The 27,355-nt window shown below is 35.3% G+C and overlaps 3 protein-coding genes across 4 annotated transcripts; 1 reads left to right on the plus strand and 2 right to left on the minus strand.

Annotated features, from left to right (window-relative positions):
- Positions 1-1,327: 1,327 nt before the first annotated feature.
- Uev1A (Ubiquitin-conjugating enzyme variant 1A) lies at positions 1,328-3,222 on the minus strand. Its single transcript, XM_053750766.2, has 4 exons — positions 2,964-3,222; positions 2,701-2,843; positions 2,491-2,616; positions 1,328-2,414 (listed from the first exon to the last, which is right to left on the minus strand). The coding sequence occupies exons 1-4, from the start codon at positions 2,986-2,988 to the stop codon at positions 2,274-2,276; spliced, it is 435 nt and encodes a 144-aa protein (XP_053606741.1). The 5' UTR covers positions 2,989-3,222; the 3' UTR covers positions 1,328-2,273.
- A 176-nt stretch (positions 3,223-3,398) lies between these two features.
- On the plus strand, positions 3,399-10,800 carry scny (scrawny). Of its 2 annotated transcripts, XM_053750552.2 has the most exons (12): positions 3,399-3,873; positions 4,114-4,341; positions 4,800-4,953; positions 5,204-5,378; positions 5,559-5,672; positions 5,890-6,054; positions 6,193-6,858; positions 7,090-7,184; positions 7,599-7,863; positions 8,388-8,528; positions 8,824-8,936; positions 9,415-10,800. In XM_053750552.2, the coding sequence occupies exons 1-12, from the start codon at positions 3,603-3,605 to the stop codon at positions 9,449-9,451; spliced, it is 2,424 nt and encodes an 807-aa protein (XP_053606527.1). In that variant the 5' UTR covers positions 3,399-3,602; the 3' UTR covers positions 9,452-10,800. The 2 variants fall into 2 exon arrangements, with proteins under 2 accessions (XP_053606527.1, XP_053606526.1); XM_053750551.2 differs by having other exon boundaries at positions 6,193-7,184.
- A 1,170-nt stretch (positions 10,801-11,970) lies between these two features.
- Setx (Senataxin) lies at positions 11,971-27,355 on the minus strand. The gene is made up of 16 exons (XM_053750538.2): positions 27,012-27,355; positions 25,251-26,382; positions 22,269-23,139; positions 21,516-21,679; positions 20,278-20,406; positions 19,656-19,891; positions 19,186-19,294; positions 18,666-18,827; positions 17,883-18,022; positions 17,512-17,631; positions 16,945-17,078; positions 16,469-16,613; positions 15,113-15,365; positions 14,720-14,885; positions 14,122-14,314; positions 11,971-13,600 (listed from the first exon to the last, which is right to left on the minus strand). Exons 1-16 carry the CDS (start codon positions 27,192-27,194, stop codon positions 13,442-13,444), a joined length of 4,296 nt encoding a protein of 1,431 aa, XP_053606513.1. The 5' UTR covers positions 27,195-27,355; the 3' UTR covers positions 11,971-13,441.

Raw genomic sequence — 27,355 nt, forward strand, 5'->3', positions numbered from 1 at the left:
ACATATAACATGTAGGTAGTCACATTTGCGATTCCTGTAAATAGACAAAAATGTGATAGTGGCAGTACTAGTATGAGTGGTTGGTTGGCATAGTCTTAAAATTATCCTTTTTCTTACCTATGTGTGTACGCTGGGTACGTAGATGCCTTAAATACCCACTGAAATTACTTCAAAAAGGGTTTTCAACTCAGCTGTACTCTGTTGTACCTATGGAAAAAAAAGTGATGCCATAACAAATAATAATGTCGTGTGTGCCATACTCATAAATTACTTGTCCATCGTGGCTGGAATTGGAAACGAAATTGGAATAATTAACGATTCATTCTCGGACAAAACAGTAGGTATTATAGTTTCCCAAGATACGGCGGGGGCCGTGCCAGACCGAACGACGTCGTTAATGGCCACCATGTATATGTTACCGGCCAAACCCGATTCCAGGATAAACCAGTTTTGCCTAGGCCAAACTAATTTTTCCTACATGCGATAACTGGTTTAGCCTATATAGGCTATACTAGTTCGTCCTATCACATGTAGGAAAAAATAGTTTATCCTAGGCTAAACTAGTTTAACCTGATAGAAATAAAGGCACTCAGGTTAAACTGGAATGAACTAGTCTAAATTAAGTTAGCGTAGTCCAACAAACCAAGGCTCCGAAATAGCATTATAATTTGACTCTAGTTCTAGGTACCCGAGGCCAAAATATCTAATTTTATGTTTTTATTTTCGATAAGGATATGTTCTGTTAAGGATATGATATGTTGGAACAGAACAAATTCATGACAACTTGTGTAAAAAAAAACAAATCTACGCCATGCCGATTAGGAGAGATAGCTAACGTTCTCCCAGAAGGAATTTGAATTTCACTGGACCCTACGACATATCTTTTATTCGAAAACTAGAAACTCTTTTTGCTTGGTCACAGATTACATTACACCCCAGGCTTGGCGAACGTTTTGGATGTTACCCCAGCAGAATCTGTTTTTTTACAAACTTTGAACTTGCTATATGTCCCTATATCACGGGTAGAATCTTGTTTGAAGCAGATATCTTCAATCAATTGAGCTGAAATTATGTTCACGTTTACTTTGGATGACAATGCATTGTTATGAGAAACATGACCTGATGGTGCACGCAGGAATGGCTCCAGAGGTGGGAACTCCTCAAAGGTTTACTGCACGGACATGATTTTTTATCACATTTAATGCATAATAAAAGGTCTGACAACAATAAAAGGTTGTGTCAAGTATTGTTCCACAGGCAAAATCGAATAGATAAAAAATAAATAATCAATGGCCTATTCCTTGCATATAAATTATAAAAAAACAGCTGACAGTATTATATGATTTATTTACCTTTGCTAGTTATACATTGGTAAAAATATTAATGCTATGAAACAATTTGACTTAGCATTTGGTTTGTAACAATAATTCACACATAGTATTATATGGAAACTCAAACTGTATTGTAAGATAAATTTTATAATGTGTATGTAGTTTCAAAACACATATTCACCTCAAATATAAAACAAAGTAGACTGTGTTATTGCAATTCAGAATGTGTGAGAAATATATATTGTGATATTTGCAAAGCTTTATGTTGAACCAGTAGTACTTTATCTTATGTACCTAAAAATAAAAATTTCCTAAAATATTATACACTTGATCAAGTTAAATTGTAAGGAAAATTAAGGAGTTTTCGTTTACAATATATTCAAAAATATATAGAAATGAGATACTTGACCATTAAATTTCAGACATGGTAGATATAGAAATGTTAAAAACAAATATGCCTTTATTTACAAACAACTCTTAAAATCTGTGTCATTATGTTGTGATTTAGATTTAAAACATAGTCATTGGTAAATACAAGCATACATTGGTAAAACTAGCCTATTATACCAAAAGCAAGTTTAACTTTTTAAAAGGCCACAACAATTTAGGTAGTATGTAAATAAATGGGTATTACCCTCTAAGTGGGTAATAAAGAGCCGTTTGAAAAATTATTCTTAGAAAATACATAATTATTCACCCAATCTACAGCTGAAATTAAGTTAAATTTCTGAAATGAACTTATCAACCAGAAAACTCTTTGAATGTTACACAGTAATAAATGCATAATATTTATAAATACAACAAAGAAAATACAAAAAGCAAAGCCGTGTCGAATTAACCTATACTACATTGTAATAACCAATTGCCACTTGCAAAAATGGCATTGAAATATATGCAACATGTATCAGAGTAGATTGGGTCTATTGAGACATGTTAGAGGAACTAGAAGGAGCTTCCTTCCGGTGGCTGCGAGAGTTTCATGTTCTCCTTCAATGTCATGAGACGTCGTAACTCTTGCAGTACAGTCTTGATAGTATAGTCTCGCTGCCATCTTGCCAAAATAGGGACTTGCCTATTATCCACCTGTACATATCAAAAATTACATTAATTATAACTATTTGTATAAATTGACAGAAAATATTGATAATAAGTTACTTACAAGTCCAGTTTGACTGTTCACACAGTTCATGTTGATTCTAGAAATAAATCTAGCAGTAGGAGGTTCATCTGGGTACCGAGTGCCACATTCAATTTTAAGGGAATACATTCTATTTTCATATGGAGTCTGAAAAGTGGAAAAAAAATGTCATACATAGTGCCATACATACACTAAAGATAGCAATAAAATTGTAAAGTCATTGTTTATTACCCTAGGGGGGCCAATTATCATTCCAGTCCAGTGAGTCAATGTCATATCATCATCACTTTCAAGTCCCCAAGAGATGGTCCCATCTCCCACTCCCTTCTGGCCTTGTTCAAGTTCCTCTAGAAGACGAAAGTTCCGCGGAACAACTGCAAAGACAAAATTAGTATTAAACTTATTAAAAACAGCAATAGTAACAATTTGATACGGTTAGTATACGAGTAACCAGTCTGATGTAATTAAAAATAAAATATAATCTCAAAACCAACCAACGCCTGATGACGGATTCGCCATGATCACAAATTCACCGGCGCACAATGTCCGAAATAAACTTTATTGAGAATATAATATTGCTAGCATTGGCCACACTCTGTTGAATATATTTTAGCAGTATTACTTTTCGATTGTACAATAGAATCTTTCCATTTATTCTCAGTTTTTCTCTTCCTCCAATTCCAAGCAAAGCAAGCAAAGAGAAGGAAGGTTAGCGATTTTTTTTTGCTGACTTTGACTTGACAATTGAATGAAAGAATGAAGTGAAATGAATGACAAAGCATTTTTTTTATTCTATTGTCTATTGCTTTTCTGACGTCTTTCCACGTACTACAAGCCATATGCGTAGATTTTTCTCTTTGGAATATCATAAACAAAGGATCTTATTTTGTCTATGCATGCACCGAATAAAATATATATCCATCTTTTTTGTCTATGGAGCTCTGGCTGCCGTGGACATTGCCAATTTTTCCATAAAATTCTGTAAATTTGTATTTTGAAATCAACCTGTTCCTCAATTCAATCACTTTATAACTTTCGCAAGTGGTGATAATAATAATTGAAACTCCTACTCTCTGAAATACTATGAAGAATGTTGTGATTTGATGTAGTGATAGTGCAGTTTTGGAGGTAAAATGCCCGCTTCAATTTGCGACCCAGTATCCAGCGCATTGCGCTTATCTTTAACTGCAGATGATACGCAATCTTCATCGTTGTTAGACAGTAGACTATACTCTTCTGCTAAAAGTGTACTTTTAACTAAAATAGATTTTGAAGAATCTGGTGATTTTCAAAGTAATGTACTTGATGGGCTGAAGTCTAAGTACGTGGTGATTCGACCTAAAAAGCCTGTGCTCGATAATAAAATTCTTAAAAAGGACGGAGTACCTACTAATCAATCAAATGGTAAGTGCTTCTAAAATCATCAACATTTTCTTATAAATATTTTCTTCAAAATACATGTGAGAAAATTTAAATTTATAGGTTATATTTTATCATCATTGTCAATATTTGGTTGTGGTAGGTACCGTATAATGTTTGTTTTCTGTCCGTTTGTGATCCTAACATGGAAATATGGATAATTTAAATTTTGTTTTTAATTATATACTAATTATTATTAAATAATATTATAATAATATTTTTCAGATACCAGCAATAATAGTGATGATGGCATACCTAAGCCTAAGAGGGTCTTGTTCCCCATTGAAAAAGTGCAGTTGGGCTGGCAGACTCCTTGGGCTGCTGGAGCTGGCATGCAGAATGTAGGCAACACATGTTACTTGAATTCTACTCTGCAAGCTTTGTTCCATGTTCCAGCTTTGGCTAACTGGTTGGTGTCTGAAGCGCCTCATGCAGAAAAATGTAATCAACAGGGTAAGTTTATTAACATGTTTGTACTGATTATATGATATAAACTTGAAACAAATAACATAATCAAGCCTATTATCAGTTGATCACAACAACTATGGTACCTACAACTTTATTTACACCATTTTATATATGGCTAGGCAATGTGCTGCTTATAAATTATTTCATTATCTGCACACAGTGCTGAGAGATTATTAGTTTTTTCTTTTAGGAATTTATTGAGAGAAAACAAATATACAGTGAAATTGCTTTTGAGTAGTTTAAATTTTAACCATTCACTTTTTAAATAAAACTAATAGTGTGTGCTTAATTAAGTACATGGTCTACCATGTACTTAATTAAGCACAGACTATTTGTTTATATTGGTTATTTAAATTCAACATGAGTGACATCTAGGATTCAGTTGAACAATAGTAAAATAAAGAATTTTATATAATAATGTTTGCTCAATCTGTATTTTTCAGAAGCATGTGTGATCTGTGGGATGCGAGCGACATTAATGGCTACCCAAAAAAGTGGTGGAGCACCAATCAAGCCTTGGCAAGTTTACTCCAAACTACGACTTATTTGTAAACATTTGACTCCAGGGCGTCAAGAAGATGCTCATGAATTCCTAAGGTACTGCTTTATTGTCTACCTTATGAACTGAACCTAAACTGTGCAAATGCACAGGTCAAACAATTGCTTATCTATTGTGTCTCGCGATCTAGGGTTAAATAAGATATGCATAACATTTAATTGAAATATTTATATTATTTATGTTGAAAATTGAAAAACACATAAATAGAGTAATGTAAGTGATAAAAAAAAGAGTGCCAACACTAGACAAGGTAGAAATTTGTTTTAATGTTATAAAAACAAATTCCAGGTATCTTGTTGAAGCAATGGAGAAATGTTATTTGTCACGTTTTGTCAATGGCGACAAACTAGATCAATACAGTAAAGAGACAACACCATTAAATCAGATTCTTGGAGGCTATTTGAGATCAACTGTGCGATGTTTGGCTTGTCAACACTTATCTACCACTTACCAACATTTCCAAGTAAGTTTTATGGTTAAGTTATAAGTTTTAAGGTTCTTATTTACCTGTTTTTGTTTAATTTATTTTAAACATTATTATCAGGTCTCATAGCATTCAACACCAAATTCTTAATGATGAGTTTTTTGTTAATGAGTTGGGATATAGTCAGTTTTGTGAATTTGGATTTGTTAATTTTTACAGGATTTACTATTAGACATTAGAAAACACTCAACTTTAGAAGAAGCATTAGATTCATTCTTCTCAAGAGAAAGACTGGAAGATTTAGGATATAAGTGTGAATCATGCAACAAAAAGGTAAGAAAAAAAAATAAATTAAAAAAAAATATTTATTAATGAATTGACTTTGATACTGTCTTGTCTTTTTAATGTTAAAGATCTTTGACAATTAAAGTTCAACTCTTTTTATTTAAATAATGATCTAAAATAATCTATGAATGTTTAAATAATGTTGTTTATTTCATCTAATGTACACCTAGTAGGCATACATTATTACAATGTGTCTTTGTTTCAGGTTTCTGCTACAAAGCAATTTTTCATAGAACGTGCACCAATGGTACTCTGCATTGCATTGAAAAGGTTTTCTCTAGCTGGTGGGAAGCTCTCCAAACATGTGCAATTTCGAAAGAAGATTACATTAAATAAATACATGTATTCTAAAAATATGCATCAGCCATTAGTAAGTGTTTTGGTTAATTTTTGTGTGTTAAAACTAGTTCCTGAACACACTTTAGTTTTATAGTTAGATCTTAGTTATATCTTACAATTGTAGTACAGTACCATATAATATATTAATTTATAAATTTGTTTCTTACAGTCATACAAATTAGTAAGCTTGGTAACACATCTGGGACCCTCACAAAACTGTGGCCATTACACAGCTATTGGTCAAGCCCCTAACAGTAATTATTACCAATTTGACGATAGCAGTGTAAGGCCATTACCCTTGTCGGCCGTGCTCGGAACTAACTCCTACATAATGTTTTTCGAAAAAGACAATACAGTGGATGAAACTCCCATTCCCACCGCGTCCACATCGAGTACCGTGTATGGCCCTCAGTTGCCAGATAACATACTGAACAGAGAGAAGAGCCCACTCAAATTGACGATTTATAGAAATGACGACAGGAAAACAACTGGTTTGACTAGCACCTCCACAGAGGTTGCAAAGTCAGAAAATAAACCTATCATATTGAATAACACATTGTGTAAGTCATCTGATCTTGCCAATTCCAACTCTGAGCCCTGGGTGGTAAAAAAAAATGGTGACGTAGAAAAAGTAATACAGGCACCAAAAATCTTGAACGGTTTCGACAAACCTAGCTTCAGGGTCGATGAAGAAAAGAAAATAAGCTTTATAATAAAAAGACAAAACGGTGAAGAGTGTCATTTGAAACCCAAGCTATCAAAGAGCGACAGCGACCTCAGGTCGTTAAATAACAGTGCAAAAGCTCCAGAGAAGTCCGCCTCCACAAGTAAATTGGTAAGAATGCAAAAATCACCTTTAGAGAAATTAGAAGAACAGATGAATAAGAACGACACGTCCGCGTCTAATTACTCTCAGAGAAACGGTCATTCTCATTCGAAACTGGTCCCGTATGACTCGGAGTCGAGCTGTGACGAACACAATGACCGGTTCAATGAGGAGCGGAGCAGACAGAGTCTCAGCGAAGACAGTGTGAAGCCTAAACCCAGTCGCTGCCATTCTCCACAGGCGCTCGTCACCACCGGGCGGCTGCAGCAGTCCTGGACTGTGGAGCCCGGCGCCCCGCTGCTAAGCCCCAGTCTCAATGGAGTCACTCATAAGAAGTGGGTAACCTTCATAATTACAAACTAAAACACGTCATGTTTGAAAAATCCATTATTAATTTCTATAAAAAATCTCTAACTTAGCTAGCTTATGTTCTATTCTATCAGCCTACTGAATTTCATTCATTTTATCTGTCACATACACTGTGTATGTCAACGAAGTTTTCTTTTATAATTGATTAATCTTCATTATTTTAGACATTATTGCTAGTCTGATCAAGTTTATTTATTAAGTACTAGATGTTGCCTGGGGCTTCGCTCCCGTCTCGGATACAAACCTTTCTAATCGTGAAAGAGTTTTTAAAAGCGGTTCCATAGTTTCGGAGATTACCCGCCTCAAACATACAAACTCATAAACGTCTACCTCTTTATAATAATAGTTTAGATAAGACAAAACAATGGTTCGTTTTAAAGGGTGAAAGAGAAAGAGGAACGGCGCGGAGAGAGTGGTCAGAGCCCCAACACCAGCGTGAGCAGCATGTCGCCGCTCAGCGACCGCAGCTCGCCGGGCGCGGGCCCCGGTGCCCCGGCGGCGGGCGGGGGCGCGGGCGGGGGCGCGGGCGGGGGCGCCGGCGGGGGCGCGGGCGGGGGCGCGCGGCTGCTGACGGCAGTGTCGCTCCGCGGCTACGGCGCGCCCGTCAGCAGCTGGAGCGGCTCCCACAGCGTGCTCTCGAGACAGGTATATTATATTTTCTACCATGAATCTTGCAAAATTACAATATCACCAGTAAATGAAATGAAATGATCACAACTTTAGTTCATCAACATTTTTTATGTCCCCACTATTCCGTAGTTCCTCATGCATTCATGAAGGATGGCCCGATTGGGCCTCTACACGTGATTAGTAGTTATAACTAGTGGCCTGTTCCGGCTTCGTTTATTATATAGTGTGATTCCTAAGGAAGGCCTTAGGAATATAAATGAGTTTAACGCGAACAGATAGACGCGGCAGAACACTTTATTTTATAATACGTTGGAGTTGATAAAAAAATTACATTTGCCTAAAAATACTTTCCTACGATTTGGCGACTTTGCTGAATTTACCTCAAAATTTTGACGAAAGTGAGATAAAGTTTGCGTTACCTTATTCGGCATACTTATAAAATAAAGAAAAATAACTTCTCCTTTTGATTGAATATGTATTGACATATTCAATCAAAAGGAGAAGTTATTTTTCAATTAATTGGATTTGTTTAATTTCAGGTGTTTGAAGAAAGACGTGACGAGAGGAAGCGTGCACTGGACGCCACCGACGAGATGGACCGCGGTCGCAACAAAAAGATGAAGAAATTCCACCATTACAATAGATTTAATAACAACAGGAATGGATACAATCCTTTCCAGGTATATTAATATTTAACTATATGCGTAATTGTTTGTGCACAAGATTTAGAATAATTTACTTTGGGGCTAACTCAATCTGTGTCATTTGTCCCTATTTATTTATTTAATACTTATCAAAGTCTTTGTTAGCATTTTACATAATCTTATAACAACGTTTTACTGTCTTAGAAAGTTACTTTAATGTACTTTTTATGAAATCATTTCTCGAAATATTAGTATAAATGTTTTTTTATGACTGCATGTATATACTGATAATAAAATCTCTTCAAGTTAAAAATGTATATTGTGTTTGTAGGAAAAACAAAACAAGCCGCATTGGGGCGGCAACTTCAAATACCGAGGAGACAGGCGCCCGCCACATCATTTCAACAAACATCATAACAACAAGTACAAACGCTTTAACAACAGGTATGTATTGTATTTTACTATTATTTAACTCCTGAAGATATCCTTAACTTAACTTCTTAACTATCCTTAACTTAACACTTCCACGGCCACTCAGACACAATAGAAGCATTGTTTAACATCTGTAGACATTGTGTCCAAACGTGTAAGCCAGTGGCAGTAAATTAAATATAAATTAAAACGAATTATTATATGCTTGACTGGGACTTGCTTTTGCGATAAGTCAGCGTTTCATTTGTTTGAATACCTACAACAACTTTTATTTCTTCTGTAAATGATGTTAGAAAGAGTTCATTTATTTATGGACTCACTAGGCGTAATGCTTCAAATTGTGGTTAGGACTCACGATACATCACTTACAAAACTTTAACCATCGAGGATTGAGGTTTAGATTATTTTTGATTGGGCGAAGCCGTGGGCAACAGCTACTACGACTATAAAAGATATGACTTGCTCACGATGTGTTTTGAATATATTGCAGGTACAACAGTGGTCACCACTACCCGCGGCACCATTGACCCCGGTCGGCCAGTGTGTTTATTGTAAATAGATAGTATTATGAACTTAATTAGTTAATCTGTGTCGTGATAAGCATTTCTTAGTCAACATGTCAAGACAACGCGCTCGGCAGTTAGTCCAAGGGCTTCTTTAATCATTGTAGGTTAAAGCAAATAACAATTTAGAAAAAGGACTTTATTTGCTCTGATACAACTGCCTTGAATTAGTCTTAATATACTACGATTAGTAGTCTAGACTAGAATTCATTATGTACCTTAATATTGAAATGATTAAACAATTTTATTATACATAAAAATTATGTATGTATCTCAATTAATCTATTTCGGAAAAACATCTTGTGCACTTCTGATGTCATAATATCATGTAAAAGTCGCCTGAAGTTTAAATTTACTAAACAGTTTTAGTTATATAGCGTTTAGGTATCCTATTGAACATTAGTTAATAGTAATAAGATCGTTACCTAATTTATAAAATTAATTACTTTTTTCTGCCCAAACCAGAATGGGACATTTCAAAGTTGCAATAATTCTTACACTGCCGAAAGAAGAATTATATTGGCAAGTGAAATTTTTACCCTTTTATTCATAAAAAAGCCATCCTGCAATAGCGTCGCTAGTGTATAATCCGTGTAATTTAGGGTGATGGCTATGAACTAAACTGCGAACGTTCAGGACCGCCATTTTAAATATTTCTGATTATAAAGTGAATAAGAAGGGTAATGGATTTATTTGTCGCCTATGAATGAACTCGTAAAATATGTTTTTTACTGCTATTAATATGTTACAATTTTAGAATACAAATTGAAGATACTATTTTTGCATGAATGTTGTCGCAATGATGTATGTAAATATGGACAAAGATAATCTTATGCTGCTCCAATGAACAGCTCGTGATGAAATAGAAAACCGCAATCACAGTCGATGTAACCATTCCAAAATAAAGAATATATTTCTTATTTCTGGAGTGTAGGCTTAGCATTTGTGAAACAAAATTTGGGGCTGGCAGAGTACTGCATTTCAATTCTACTGTCATAAGTAGAACTAGAGTCATTCACTGAGGCATTTTTTTATAATTGTGTGTAAAATGGGACCGAGCATTACAAACAACAGACTGGTTTTATTTAGTCTAAATTTAACATTAGTCTTTTTGACTATTCGGTATCAATAACCTGGCATTAGTAATGAAAATGTGAAGCATCCCTAGTTAGCGTTATTAATGTGGTAATGACTACTAAGTTTAGTTGATTGGAAAAAGAAATTGTAAAATACTTTAATATCTGTAAGGTAATGTGGGTACATAACCTTATAATATTCACTGGAATACACGAAAGAAACGTTCTACTTACTGATATTTTGTTTTATTGTATTATCCTGTAATAGAACCCTTTTTTCTTGAATGACCTTTTATCCCATAACGTTTTTGATATAAATGTGACATTATTCGAAAGGCTGTCTTTTTTCAAACAACCCAAACAAACAAACCCGCACATTTTATACCAATTTTTTCATTCTTTTATTTTTCAGCGTACACTAAAGAAGTATTTCTGCGGTATTATATAAAGGATTTTTTTAGGAGTAATAAAGTAGTCACATTTACATAATACGGATTTTGGTGGCCACCGTTGGCAGTTTTTTAAATTGTGGCAACTGTTTCCAAAAGAATAAACAATAATACTTTGTAATAAAATCCTTTATCTAGTTTTCGCTAATAAATAATTGATAAACATGTAGTGGAGGTGCGCGGGCGCTAGTGTGCATGTTTGCAGAGCTGTTACTGTTGTCCGAATCAAGATTATGTTTATGTGTCGTCTTTTTAGTAAGTAACACATTAGTGAGGTGTTGTAAGACTCGTGGTGCTGTGTTGATTTTAGTCCATTGTAGTTCAGGCCGTTATTAGCTTGGCAGGTGGTGCAGAGCTATATCTACCTAGAATGTCAGACTTGGATAATGATATCCTACTAATATTATAAATGCGAAACTTTGTGAGGAAGTGTGTATGTGTGTTTTTACTCTTTCACGCAAAATCTACTGGACCGATTGTTATGTAATTTGATACACGCGTAGAATATAACCTGGAATAATACATTGGGTACTTTTAATCCCGAAATTCCCATAGGAGCGAAGCCCCAGGACGCAGCTAGTTTTTTATAAAATTAAAATTAAATTTTTAAAAGTAAAAATAATAAAAATTTGGTAGTCGTAGATTTTATAAATATAGTTTGGTACTGGTATATGTAGTTCGGGTACACACTTTCTTTATTTTGAATGAGTGTATAAAATAGTACCAGAACCTAAACTAACTCTTTTTCTTAATTATTATTGATGATCTATGTTATGTCCGACTTTAATATAAAAAAAAACTGGGTATAGGTGGTACGTACGTATAGGTAGTAGTATGTACGTATAGGTAGGTATCAAAATGTATATCAATCAGCACAGCATTGGCTTTTGACTAATTTGACTATTCTACTGAACAAAAACAGGCCCAGGTACTACAACAAAAATAGGAAAAGCTGGTGTATTTCATAAAATAATTGTATTGTTCAAAAAAGTTACAAGTATTTTACAATCATAAATCAGATAGTAACATTAGAGCTACATAATAATAAACAAAAGGCACAGACAATCACTGAAATAATAGTTATTTTAAATATCGAGTTGTTTTGAGAAGCCCAATAAAGCTTTTCGTTGGCAAGTTTTTATTTTGAACTAAAATGCAACAAAACATCGGCTTGTTTTCTATTGCATTACAAACTGCATTTAAGGATCAGAATAATTTAAAATTACTGCATCATTTGTGAGAGCATGTTTTAATTCCATTACGAATATTATTAATAAACACTTTCGAGAGTTGCGCCCAGCGTAAATATGGAAATGGTTATTTAATCGCGAGCACAGAGGCATCTGTGCTTTGGACTTCCTGCTCCCTGTGCTCCCCACTTTAAGTATAAATATATCAAATGTTTAATCCTCCTTTCATATGTATATGACGCCGCTGACTCTGAATTATTTAATCAAAACGTTACATAGTAAACTTTTTGTGTATTTTGGATTAAATAATGGTATTAAATATCGACGTTTTCTGGAATGACCGTGTCCTGCTTCATGGATTGTTTAGATCTAGACCGTCATTTTTGGCATCCGCTTACACAAGTACATCTTGTCAAAATCCTAATGTTAACTATAGTACATAATATAAGGAAATGACTATATCACTTATTATACGTGCCATGCTCAATGACATTTCAATTTTTTTAATATAGGTTGGCATTTTAAACGCTAATCAAAATTTTTACAGCAAGCAAATAAAGGATCCAAAGTAAGTAAGTAAAGTATCCAAAGAAATGACAGAATAGTTTTGCTCTTCCATAAAAATTTAATGATCAATGGCTTCTTATGGAAAGATGAACATTTATTTTCTGTTTTCACAATATTTTTTATTCGGGAGTTGTTGCATTTCATCTAAGCCACCCACTACGTAGTATACCTACGTATACTACGTAGGTATATCACAGACTTCTCGGTTGTAACATTTATTTGGTGACAATGTGGGAATCTACTATCAGTGAGGAATTGGCCAACTAGAAACTAATGTTAGGATTAAGTCCTAAAAATGCTAATGACTGTCCTTTGATCACACAGGCCTTAAAGTTAATAGCACTCTCATTAATCTTATTTCATCACAACTTGTCATTATCAAACATATGTACACTTCCTAATCGTAACACATTCTTAATCAGTCAAAAGCCCCGTTTGTTTTGGTACTCTAAAAAACAATGTCGATGTCAATTTATTGGATTTTACGCTTATAAATAAAATTCTGTGAACATTGTAAATTATTTATGAAATTTATATTTATACAATAATTTAATTATAATATCCAGATTTTTATTTTTAAAGTGTGTGTTATTATAAAAAGGACATGTCAATATTGTGTACCAAACGGGGTAGTAGCATTATAACTTAAAAACATAACTACAGTATAGCTAGCTATCGATGTGAACGATAGTCAGTATGATTATTAGAAATGTAAGACAAGATGGCGTCGTCGGTGATGGGCCCCGCTGGTTGGCACATACTGTTTGGAAGAACTCTGTACAAATTTCTTCGTTGTGCGTCTTCTAATAGTGTACGCCATTGAGGATTGTTCTGATGGAGAAATAAGATTACTATGCAATATTCGAATTTAAGTTAAGTTTCAAGTTTTTCTGAGGTAATAGTGAGTGTGCAGTTTTCTCATGATTTTTATCTTCGCATGATCTATTCAATGGAATCACCGAATAAATTTTCGTACATTGTATGTTTGAGCGTGAGAACGAGCCAGTGGTACATGAGTGATGATACTATGAGTCAAAGACCAAGAAAACTGCCTATATAGACAACGGACGAGTGTAACCCAATGAGATAGAGGATTTCCATACTTCCTGGCCCAATCTGGATAATCTCATACAAAGTGGCAAAATGGGCCGGACACGAGATGATGAGGGACTAAAGATGTCAGCGCTCTCTCACGTTTATTCTCATGTATTTCTAATACGCAAATCTTTTTCTTGTATAAGCGAAAATCAAAATCAAATCATTCAGAAATTAGGCCTTCACAGGCACTTTTTCACGTCATATGAAATAGAAATGGAAAATATGATGGGATCTATAGTATTCTTTGTCAATACCTGCACAGCTCTGGGGTTGAGGCAGACGATGAGGGCGTGGCGGGCGCGGGTCAGCAGTACGTTCATGCGGCCCGCGTCCGCCACGAATCCGAGCCCGTGCGAGCGAGCCAGCGATACTATCACCACATCTCGCTCTTGACCTTGGAAGCTGTCCACCGTGTTCACTTCCACGCTGCTCGCGTTGTCCTTCGCTCTGTGGAAATTTAAAACATATGATTTTTTGGTTTTGTATTCACTTGGTGAGTTATTGCAGTGTAGTACTACAGTCGGATTTTGGGCGGTACCAACGGTCTATTTGACGTGTTGAGTATATTAAAGGTAACTTGTATCACGTTCTTCATATTTTGTGACAACCCTGACTGCATTTTCAACGCTGGCGGTTGTTTGAACCACCGAATGAAATGAATCTCATTAAAACTGCAATGGTGCATTAATAAAACAAAATCGTAAGTTTTGGAAAATTTCTATTTTTTTCTATGGCTTCTGATTCACGTGCTATAGACAAAAACAGACTACCTATAGAAAAAAACAGACTACAATGGAGTCAAATGTCGCCCGTTGTCCGCCACGGCGTTGAACGTGGTGATGTGATACGTACGAGTCCTGAAGCTGCCATAGCTTGCGGCGGATGGTGTCGCGCTGCGCCTGGTACGGCGTGATGACGGCGACGCCGGGCGGCAGCGCGGCGCGACGCAGCGCGGCACTCAGCGCCGCCGCCACACGCGACACGCCCCAAGCTTCCATCTCGTTCTCGCCGCGAACAGCTGCAAAATTTTATATCATGGTTATAACAAACTACAGAAAAAAAAGGTTCATAGTGGTGTGGGAATACACGATTTTTTTCTGAATAATGTTATATTCAATCATTAATGCATCAATGACGGTTTATTTTTCAAGTTGATTCATAATGTGTTAATTTAAGTATACATTTTATAGATTTTAAATTTGCAGGTGATATTGCCGCGTAAAATAATTAATAAAAAAATCTCACCCTGTCCTTTGTCGCCGCTGCTGATGCCTATGACGGCATAGGGCATACAAGGGAGTGCGGGGCGCGTGGGGGGCTGGTCGCCCACTCGACTCGCGTAGAACGCTCGGTTCGGGTAATCCGCTATGTGTGCGTGCATGCGGTACTGCACTTGCAGCAGTTGTATTGCTCGTTCCTCGTCCGATCTGTTCCACGTCTCGGCGCATGATGACAGTCGTGCGAACAGACTATCGCCCAGACCAAGACGCTTGGCGCGCTGCGAAATGGTTTCCAAATTTGAATATATGAGACGCTTCGCGCACAGCCAAACTGTTTCCAAATTGTGCGAAGTCAATTTTAAATTTAAAGACGCGTTTCCAAACGGTTAGTTTTTCGAATTTTAAGTTAATTCTAAAGTTGCCAATCAATTTTTCCACATTTGAATTTTGCTTTTTTGTTCAATGTAATAATTTTACATTTAGAAATTAATAAAACAAGCGTGGTAGGGATAGTCTGCTTATGCGGGTTTATGTTTTGTGCACTGAATTTAGAATACTAGTGGTGCGGTAGCTTGCAGCAGCTGTATGACTCCAGAATGGTTCCAAGTTTTAACGGAGCACGACAGACGCGCGAACAAACTGCCGCCTAAGCCGAGACGCTTCGCGCGCTGTAAAATCGAATTAATTGCAAGAGAAGTCTTAATAAAAATAACCTATACTGTATGTAAATCGTTCGAGGTTTCTGGAAAACTACGCCTGTACTAGCTATCAATGTGTTTTTCATACTGTTATATTTTCTCAACGGCGACCCCATTTCTTGCGATGTATGTATCTAATTATTAATAAACTTTTTGATATACAAGATGTGACATTTCTATCTCTTCTAATTTCTATTTTCGATCTCTCTTTCTATCATCTGAGAGTTTTTCCCATTTTTCCACCGCCGCTCCGCTTTCCCACTTTTCCTATTCGGCCTGTCTTCGCCATCTATAGTTGTCAGATTGGCACGCATGTCCTACATGACGACATGCTATTTTACTTGATAGTAAGATGTTAAAGTACAATAAGTTTTTAACAAAAACAGTATTTTTGACATAAGCTTTTATTGTTGTTATATTGAAGTTCCCCGTTGGGAGCCGATGATAAGTGCAATATCAGATCATGCTTATCACAATATTGCATTGTGATGGAAACTGAAGCGACTTGGAAAATTTGACAGGACAACCTGTAGGAAAAATACCACTTGCAAGTTTCATTGCTTCATTACAAACAAACAGTCCGCGGCTGCGAATCAGAGCACGAGCGTCGTTCGCCCCATGTTAATGTCACTGAAAATTGCGCGTGACAGACTGGAAACGACATAAAATGTTGTACAACCAACCTGCGAGCAGATGTAGCCGGGCAGTTGCTGCGGGTCGCCCACCAGCGTCAGCTTGGTGACGTCCAGCGTCAGCGGCAGCAGCGCCTCCGGCTCGATGGCTTGTCCGGCCTCGTCCACGATACATAGTGCAATGCGACGCTTTACACTGCACAAATATATAACATGTTCTCACTTCACATGCTCGTAAAATTTGACACTATGTATATATACACTAATATATATATATATATATATACACTAATCTAATAATATAAATGCGACAGTTTAGATGTTTGTTATTCAATCAGGCAATATCTACGAATTACGAACAAGGACGAATTTCAACAAAATTTAGAAAATTAAACATATTCTCGTAAAGGGCCGAATGTTGGTCTCCATAATGAAATAAAATAACTTTAGAATAAAGTAAAAAACGTTTTAAAAATTCAACACAGTGTACAAAAATAAATGAACAAATAAAAATTAAAAAGATTAACCCGCGCAGCTTGTGGTTGTGCACACTGGCGAGGGTCGTGGCGATGATGTCGGCGCACTCCACGATGCGGCGCTCCGCCCACTGCAGCTGCTCCGGCCGCAGCGCCTCCCCCGCCGCGCCCGCGCCGCCCGACAGCTACGCAACGGAAATTTTCCGGTCAGCAGCACCAAGACGCTTCTCTCAATAAGCGCTTCAGGCATTTGAGCAATATATCGCTCTGGCCATTTTTGCGAGTAACGCCCAACGCCGAGTTTCGTTATGACTTGAGAGCCCTATGCGGCGTTACTGTTTCGGCTGTACGTTCTTTGAGACTGTCGTCATATTTTCTCAGGTTAAGCAGTAAAGGTCAACGTATCGACTAACTGCAAGTAGGCTTCGATAAAAAAAAATAACCAGCCCAGCTTATATCGCGGGTCCGTGGACACAAAACACAAGAAAGGGAAACAACACACTCAAACCTGCAGACAAACATCTGGGATGAGCAAATATTTAAAATAAGCTTTAACCACGTTAACAAAAAAAATCTTATGTATGTTTTTTATTGTGCGACCACAAAGATAAATCTTACCAGTCCTTTTCTCTTTTCGAGTTCCTTTACTCGGCCTTCACAGTATGCTACTCTCACTGGGTCCTTCGCTTCGATTGCCGCTGATTTCCACTTGTTTATTTTCGCATTCAGTAGAGATATCTAGAAAAGAAAGCATACTTATTCATACAATTTTAGTCAGATATTGTTTTTCGTTGATGTATTCAAATTAATACCCAGAGGAATATCTACCTACTTTTAATCTCTAGTTTTGACAAACACGTTACCTTTGCATTATTCTTTATCGGCAAGCTTACCAAATTCCTTAATTTTAATGAAATACTATAACTAAAATCATCGTATATCCAAAAATATACTTGTGTTAAAAAACTTAGTATATAAAAATAGCGTACCTCTTCAACAGCAGAGTTGTGGGGGGCGGGCGCAGGCGGTCGCTGCGCGTCGCGCGCGGCGAGCTGCTGCGAGCTGAGGTCGCGCGCGCGCTCGTGCATCGCCTCCAGCCGCCCCACGCGCACCATGCGGAACCTCTGCGCTGCGAGTGTAATAACACGACTTTGTTATTATATGTATAGAAACAAATACAGCTATATTTATTCAGGACCTCCATAGCAATTGCATTATTACGTATTAGTTTTTGTTCTGGAATGGAGTGGCCATAGCTAGGCTTACCTCTCTGCTAAAACAAAAGCGAAACGCACACGTCATCGAGCTCGCACGCTATATTGCAATCTGGCTATTGGTTTAAATAAACTTAGATTATAAATTGAAAAAAAAAACGCGAATGCTTAACCAGTAACATTAAATTTAGACGCAGTTTGAATTTTTGATTAGATAGATTGTAGGTATAATCTTTTTTGTTTAGTGATTTATAAAGCAGTAGAACATTGGCAGGCATGCAGGCAGGATATACAATACATTACGACGGGAAGTTGATATCGCTATCTCTAGTTAATGACGTCCGAGTTGTTGATTAATGTTCTATTTACAATTCTGTTAGGAATCTGAGTCATAGCCATAATTGATGACTTTAGTAAATAAACCAACAAAAGTTGGCTTTTGAAACAACATATTTACAGCCCAAAATAATGCGGTATCTAGAGAAATCTTTTGTTAAAATTATAATTCTCCAAAGTTATAAACTATTTGCTGTTAATATATTTTGTGACGGGACTTACGTTTGGGCAAGTTCTGCCTGATCTTCAGCAGCTTGAGCACGAGGCCGTCGACGGCCGCGTTGCTGGTCGCGCAGATCAATATCTTGCCTCTGTTCTGGTGGCGGTTGCCGTGTTTGTCGTAGAAATACGTCATCACTATTGAACATATTACGCTTGATTTCCCTGCAAATACAATCTTTTATTTAACTTGCAATGTATGCTCGGGTGGAACATTGTAACTCAAGTTTTGAAGATTAAAATTTTATAACTATATAAGTACGATTAATTTGGATAACGTGCGTTATGGTGCATTCAGGAACGGCTCCCGACGAGGGAACTCCTCAAAGGTTTACTGAACGGACATGATGATTTTTGTCAAGTATTGAATGCAATAAGGCATTCCTTCCACTCTTGACAACAATAAAGATTGTGTCAAAAATAAAAAATATTTTATTTATTTTGATAAAAACAGCCATAAGAAACAACAATTATTTACGAAAGTTTAGTTAGCAAAATAACTAAATATTAGTAATTTGATTACCGGTGCCGGGTGGTCCCTGTATCATCTGTATGCAGGGCCGGTCGCCGAGCGCCGCGGCCACTGATGACGTCACCGCGCGCATCTGACTCTCGTTTAATGTCATCGTCCACTGCCACATGTAGAAACAATGCTGACATTAAAGCATCAACGCTTCCTTCCATCCATACATATCCGTAATGTTATAAATACAAAAGTCGATCTGTCTGTTATGCTTTACGGCTAAATCGCTGGATCGATTGATATTTGGTATGCATATAGTTAAAAGACTGCAAGTTCAAACAGTAATTACTATATTTTTTTTTACTCACCAGTAATGGGGGGTTGGAGTTCGTATTACATCATTTATACATACATATACATACATCTTGCCGCGGGCGGAGCTGCAGAAAACAGCCAGTTCAGATATAAAAGGATTTTTCAATTAGATTGTTAAATACTTTCTGGAAAGTCTACTAGTACAAAATAATTACCGGTGATCGTATTTCTTTAGAAAAGGACTCGTCGGGTACAAAATGTCTTGGTTCAGGTCTCAGTATGGCTTCGCTGAGCGGCGAGGAGGCGAGGTAGCCCATCGCTTCGAATAAATTCATCTCATTGTTGATGTGACCCAGGTTCAATCCTGATATAACCTCGCCTGGCTTAAGGTCCCTCATCTTTTGTGTGAACGTCGCGTGCAAAGATAGGTTGTAGAATGAGTGTATGTTTCCTGCAAAAACAAAAGATTTACGACCTCAGACAAATTTTGCCATATAAAACGACTGCAGCGATATTGCATTCAAGAGGCGGTCTTGAGACTCGATCTTCTAACCAAAAGTTCGAGTACCTAATACATCTAATATAATAACATCATTCATTGAGAAAATTCTTATTAACAGTAAAAACACAAGGAATGACAGCGCCGGAGAGCAATTTTAACTAATGTAATGAATATTGCGTGTGTGTTCACGGTTACATTCTCAGGTATGACTCCTCAATGACCCTTCCATCATTGAGGAGTGACAGCTGAGAATGTAACCATGAACACGCACGAGAGAGGGAAAGATAAATATGATAAAAATAAAACATTTTGAAAATGTAATTATAAATACTTACTAGCTGGCGATGGAAGACATCTGATATTATGAAGAAAGAAAAATCTTCGAGTGTTTTCACTTCCAAAAGAAACCAGCAACACATCACCGACTTTGGGGAGATTTTTAAGTTCTGTATTTGGGAGAGAAACTGAAAACAGTAAAGAATTTTATTTATTTTGAAAGTTGTGCTGCTCACAACAATTGAAAAGACATCTGACTTTTTTTTCGAAATAGTATAATATACATTTTAGAATCGTCTTTGTCGAAACCGAATATGATTGATAACTTACTTTCGAAAAAAAAATTACAGGTTGTCTTTTCAAATAACGGCGGCAGTATCTTAACTTGCTACTTTAAGTAAAAACTTGGTATAAGAATGCATCATACTACTGGAAGGATACTTGTCTCACAATTCACAAGTCACATGGAAACCTACAAATCATACAAATGATTGTTTCCACATAATATAATAATAAAAGCGTTTATTTTCTCTTCACAATAAATACAAGAAAGCTTATTGCTACGTAGTTAATGATTATATGACTCGGACTTATATGTACTGAACTCGTATGCTTTGTGAAGAGACTAGTTCCTGAAATAGGTCTCTACAGGTGACTAGGCCTCTCCCTTGGAATATTTGTTGTAGTAACTGGTATATATACATATGTGTAATAACAATTAACTATATATAATTACAATATATGTTAATGTATACATACATCTGTATCTAAACATATGCTATTATATATAGTAAATATACGAATTTATGTATTATAACTGTACTTTTAAATTATGTACTAATAAATTCATTTTAGGCTGTTAATTTGTGTTGTATGTGTGCCTGTGTGTTGGATGTGTATGTGTGTATGAAGTGTAATGTGTATGGAGCATTTCCTAAAAGATACATCAAGTGTGGTAATAGGGATTGCATGTGGTGGTTCGGGTTAAATGATAGGTACTAGAAGATTTTCTGTGGCCTCGTAGTTTAATGTTTTCAAGAAGTTAGTAACTGCTTTTTTACTGCTATTTTTGTGGAGAGGGTATATATTTAGGTTCTTGTTTATTTTGTTATAAAGGTACGGTCCGAGATAGGATAAGAAGGAGGTTGCTGTTGCTGTGAGAGGGTACACACACTGTAATGAATAAACTATATTAGAAGTTTATGCAGTGACGATCTTCATTTATCTATGGACATCATTAAAACAATACATCTATAAAACACAATAACAATAAAACAACTATTATTATATTACTTACTGTCGACGCTAACATTGAATATATCAAAGTATCTCTCAGGTGGCGGGACCGGCGGCAGAGAAGCTATTCTCATGGACAGGCTGGTCTGTTGATTCTGACAAGCTTTCATATATGCCAATGATATACTATCCCATATTTCCATTAACAATAAATCTCCGACTTGCCTAGGAAGATTAACATACCATTAAATATATATATAAATATTATAATATATATTATAATGATTTATCATATTATAATATAAATATTATAATATGATAAATCATTATAATCAATCACAATCATTATTATTGTTTTTGCAATTTTCCAATTTACTATTTTTAACATTTTTTGTTTGTTCTAGCTTTGTTGTTGTCTAGTAATTAGTTACTAATTTAGATCTATTCCTTTATATTTAAATTTTACTTATTTCTGCTTATGATTCTGTTTTGTTTGCTATTAAATAAATAAATATGGTAAGAATCGGGAGTGTGGTTCCTGCTATAGAATAGGACCACTCGATAACCACTTGTGAATGTTGTAAAAGGCGACAACGAGAAATAAGGCTTTGAAATCTGAAAGGCCACAACAGCATTCCCAGAGGGTTGACACCAAGTAAGCAGGCGGTCATAAATCAGAATCGAATTTTAATTTTAAAGGTGTCACTGCTTTTATTATAGGCCAATTATAGTATAGGTATATAACTACCATCAAAAGAGGAGAGATATCCTAAATAAATAATTGAGAGGACTCAATTTTAGTTTAGATACTTACTGTACATATTGATTGTGATTTTCAAACGTATGATATAAAGGTGTAGGTTCAATGGTATGTCCCAATATAGGAGGTGGAATATTTCTAGTAGTTTGTTCAACAAGCCAGTTGGGGTTCCATCTCAAAACTTTCATTAAAGATATTTTTTCCAAAGAGAAGATAGGCATTTGTTGTACATCAACCAATGTTGTTTTGATCAAACTGGTCTTTCTCATTCTGTTGCCTGGTTCTATTTCAAATTCTCGAACCTGTGGCGCTGCTTCCGAGAAGCGCACAGACTTCTTTGGTTTTCTTTGAGGCAAAGGCTCCACTTTGGAAAGAGGTTTCCCTGATAATGATTCCTCACTCTCAGTAAGTGGCTTCAAACTCTTCACTGGTTTATCTTTTGATGATGTATATTTTGATTTGTGCTTCAAATTCTGTTTATGTTTATGTAATGTTTCCTCATGCTCTATTAGTTTGGTTGATTTTATGTCTGGATGCCTAACTTTAACATCTAGTTCCTTTTTGGTTTCTATTTCTTTTTTCGACTTCGAATATGTACTCTTTTCATTTGTAGTTTCAGATTTTTTGTCTAATGCTTGGATTTTTATTGGAGCTTCTGTTTTAGATTTATAATCTCCATCTTGTTTGTGTGGGTCTTTAGTCATTTTCATTGTTCTATTTGTACTGGTCACTTTAACGTTGATAGTGTTTAATGCTTTTTTATTATCGTCACCTGTAGCCACCACATTGGACTGTTCACTATGATCTCTATTCTTTTCAGCAATAGCTTTAAGTTTTCTCTTTCGTTCCTCTTTTTGTGATTCAGTTATAGTTCTTTTTGATGAGCTTGATTTTTTGTTTCTTCTTGATGGTGTTTTAACTTTCCCTGTGAAATGATAAACATGTTTTTGTACTTTTTCAACCATACTAATATGATTAGTAAATAAAGTATATTTCTCAGCTATACCATCTATTACACTTTTGCAGCTAAACCACATCACCAATTTTGATGAAATTTTGTAAGAAAATAGTTGAAGACCCATATTTCAAGTCTAACTTTTTCCAGTTTCCATTTTCATGTCCCTCAAATAATTTCTCTTCATTGTATTATTACTGCTGTAAACTTGTACAAAACATTACTTTTTATTGCACCAAAGAAAAAATATAGAAAATAATAAATATCATACAATATAAATAAATGGCACAAAGGCAGAATTGTACCATGCAGATCACTAAAGCTAAATACTTGTATGTTGGATGGAGATGGAGAAAATAAGATTTTTTTTTGCATTGAGTTGAAATATATTTAAAGATATTGAAGGTTGATAACTATAAATAAATTTAGGTACAGTTAACAGCACATGAACCTACCCCAATTCATAGCGATTACCACATTATCAAATGCTACATCATTTTAAGACCCATTATCTTAACTTAATTTATCTCCCACGGCCATCAATATGGCTTCACTGCCGGAAAAAGTACAACAGACGCGGGAGTGGCTCTTGTCACTCATATTTACAACGCGTGGGAGAACTCACAGGATACCATTGGAGTATTTTGTGATTTTTCTAAAGCATTTGATTGTGTCGATCATGAAACACTTTTGCGAAAGCTTAGTCAGTACGGTTTTGATTCTAAATCAATTGAGCTAATAGCTTCTTACTTAAAAGATACTTAAAAACTGTTGATCTTAATAATGTTAAATCAAATGGTTGCAATGTAAAAATTGGCATACCACAAGGCCCAATTCTAGGACCCTTTCTCTTCTTAGTTTATGTCAATGATCTGCCATACATGGTAGAAAAGCAGGCTGACATCGTGCTGTTTGCAGATGATACGTCATTAATCTTTAAAGTAGACCGCCATAGCGAAGATGTTGATATTGTAAATCGTATTTTGTCTACCATTTCGAATTGGTTTTCTACTAATAACTTAATGCTGAATGCAAATAAAACCCAATGCATTAAATTTACACTTCCCAATGTTAGGCAGGCTCACGTCGACGTGACTCTGGATGGAGAAAGCTTAGATTTTGTACTAAACACCTAATTCTTAGGAATTACCCTTGATTCCAAATTGCAATGGGACGCTCATATTAATGGCCTATCAGTTATTTTCATAGCTTAATGTCTTATGGGATACTACTTTGGGGGAGTGCTAGCACTATTTTCATTTTACAAAAAAGAGCAATCCGTGCTATATATGGTTTGAGCAGAAGGGATTCCCTTAGAGATTTTTTTAAAGATATTAATATTTTAACTTTACCCCACAATTTATATTTGACAACATTATGTATGTCCGGAAAAATGTAAACTTATTTTAAAAATTTGGTGATTACACTGATAGAGCTAGAGCTTGAAAAAATTTTGAAATTATATAAAAGAAGTATTTTGTAAAAAGGCATATTACAAGTCTAATGATTATGTGAACGACAATAATGTTTGGCACAAGCATGGTGCAGTATCATAACATATGTAATTGATTTATGACATTATTACGTACGTTTTGTATATTTAGCTTTATATATATATATATAAATATATAAAGCTAAATATACAAAACATACGTAATATTATAATATATATACGTAATATTATAATATAAACGTACGTAATATTCAAATTTTGACATTTTTAATAATGATGTAAATTTGTCCTCCTAATTTTTAATATATGTATAAGACCTATATTTGTTGACGTTCTTGGAGAAAAGGCTGCGGTGAAGTTTGTTGCGCCGCTTTTTCTTCACCTGCACTTTGGAAGCCGGTAGTAGACTTAGTTTAAGTAATTTTTTGACGTCAATAAGTGATGTATGCAACCTAAATTGAATAAAGAATTTTGAATTTGAATTTGAAACAGTATTAAGATCCATGATACAAATTGGTATGGCCTTTACTATATCCACACACCATTGTCCTTTCAATTCTATGCTATATTTTGTTATTATTTCGTAAAAAAATAGTTGAAGATACAAAAAACAAATATTTGAACTTACTTTCTGGTGAAACTATTTTGGATATTCTTCTTTGAGCTAATGGTTGGGGCAAAATCAATTGAATTTTATTATTTGTCTCTGTCACATGATGAATGTTTTGTATGGATTCCTTGTTTTGGGCTGATTTTGCAGGAATTGCAGTGGTATAACCATCAACAACATCTTCTTGAATTGGCACTGGATCAGTGGTTACATCTGTATTTTTGAGTGAAGGTTCCTGTGCTGTGTGTTCTGTAGGTAAGAAGTTATCTATTTCATTCACCTCACATTTATTTTCATTTTCTAGACCATGATTGTTTTCAATTTCATAATCTGGAGGTGGAGGGGGTATTGATATTAAATCAGTCATGTAATCTTCATCATCTTCAGGAATATGTATTAAATTATTTTCTATTTCATCATCCATTTGACTATAAGAACTCTCATCTTTTTGGAAATCTTTAACTGATTCAACATGTTTCTTGATTGATGATGCATGAGTGAAGGGCTTGCCTGGAGAATTTTGTGAAAGCCTTAAAAACCATTGCTCAGATTCACTATCATCACTATCACTGTCAATTTGTATAGGATCATCATCATGGCCTAAATACTCCCTTTTTATTGTAAATACTTCCAATTCTAAATCATTTTCTTCCTTATTAAATTCCTCAGAACTTATTATATCTTCATTCCTAACATCTTTAACTTTAATTTTTTTGATGGCAGCTGGTTTTTTGTCAGTATGTTGTAGATCATTTTTTATATTAACTTTGTTACCACAAATTGAGTTGATATCAGATTGATGATCTCTGAAATAATTTTTGAGAACCACATTTTCTTTTTCTTGGTCTATTTTTCGTTTTAAATTTGGTTTCAAATCTAAGATAGGTGATAAAGACACCCCTCCTTCGTTGGACAAATCTTTCTCCAAAGCCAACAATTCTTCTTCAATTTCATCCTCATTTTGGAATACTATTCTATCTGCTAAAGTTGTTTCCTCTTTTGTTACTTTAAATAAATATTTTTCCTTATCTTCCACATTAGGAAGTACAGAACTTGTGGTCAAGCCAAACCCAATAACATCTAAGGCTTTCAATTTAACTGGTTTATATGATGGTATTTTTGTAGAACCTACATATATTCCATTTGCACTCTGTAATAAAAGTAACTGAGAAATATTAAAATGAAATTACAAACAAAAGGGAGTCCAGGGGAACAAGCCCAGAGGGCCATTCCTCTGAGGGTTCCATAACTTTAACACATAATTTTAATGAAGGAGGAAGATTCTATCATTAGTTTTGTGAAATGCCCACAAAATATCATTTAAAAATTATGTTTACAATAGTAGTAGTCAGTTGATGTATTTGTTTTGATGTAAATGTAATGGGGACATTAATTACACTTTTAGTTATAAGTATTAAAAGAAATAAAATAAGTGATGTTCTATCTCCATATCCTGTGCAATTTCATTAGTTCCTTTACTTAGGTCCACAACAATTATCTTGTCTACTTTCCTTCAACTTACAGTGAATTATTTAGGTGTTGCTATTATATTTAGAGCAACAAATAGTGCTGATAAGACCAAGTCATTCCTCCTGGCTTAGGTGGACACATTATTAATATTATGGATTTCTCATCCATTAGAATTAGACAGTGGCCAGAATACCACTGCAGTCCATCAAATAATTTTAATAACGTGTGCCCCTCAGGAGGTATCTCAGTAAGTGTTTAAGAACAAAAAGGATGTCTACAGGAATAAAAGGCATGGCTCGTCATACTAACCTTAAGATCCGTTAAGTAAACTTCATCTTTTTTTGCATTGAGTACACAATGATGTCTTGAAATTAATAAACTTGATAGAACTATTTTGTTGTTAAGTCCTCTGCCTATGGTTACTTCATCTCCTTCCGAAAATGTGAATTCTTCCTTACCAAAAATCAGTCTACTTATTTTCCATTTGGCCATGTTAAAGTTGTTTATTCTTTAAATAAAAATAGTACCAATTTAGGAGCTACTTTATCTATAAATACTCATTATTTCACAAAAACGCCGTAAATAACGAAAATAAAAACAGCGGTTACTTTGCTAGAGCGGCCAATATCGAATCGAACTGTCGCTCGACAGGT

This window comes from Plodia interpunctella, chromosome 10, assembly GCF_027563975.2.
Source record: "Plodia interpunctella isolate USDA-ARS_2022_Savannah chromosome 10, ilPloInte3.2, whole genome shotgun sequence".
Classification (NCBI taxonomy): Eukaryota; Metazoa; Arthropoda; class Insecta; order Lepidoptera; family Pyralidae; genus Plodia; species Plodia interpunctella.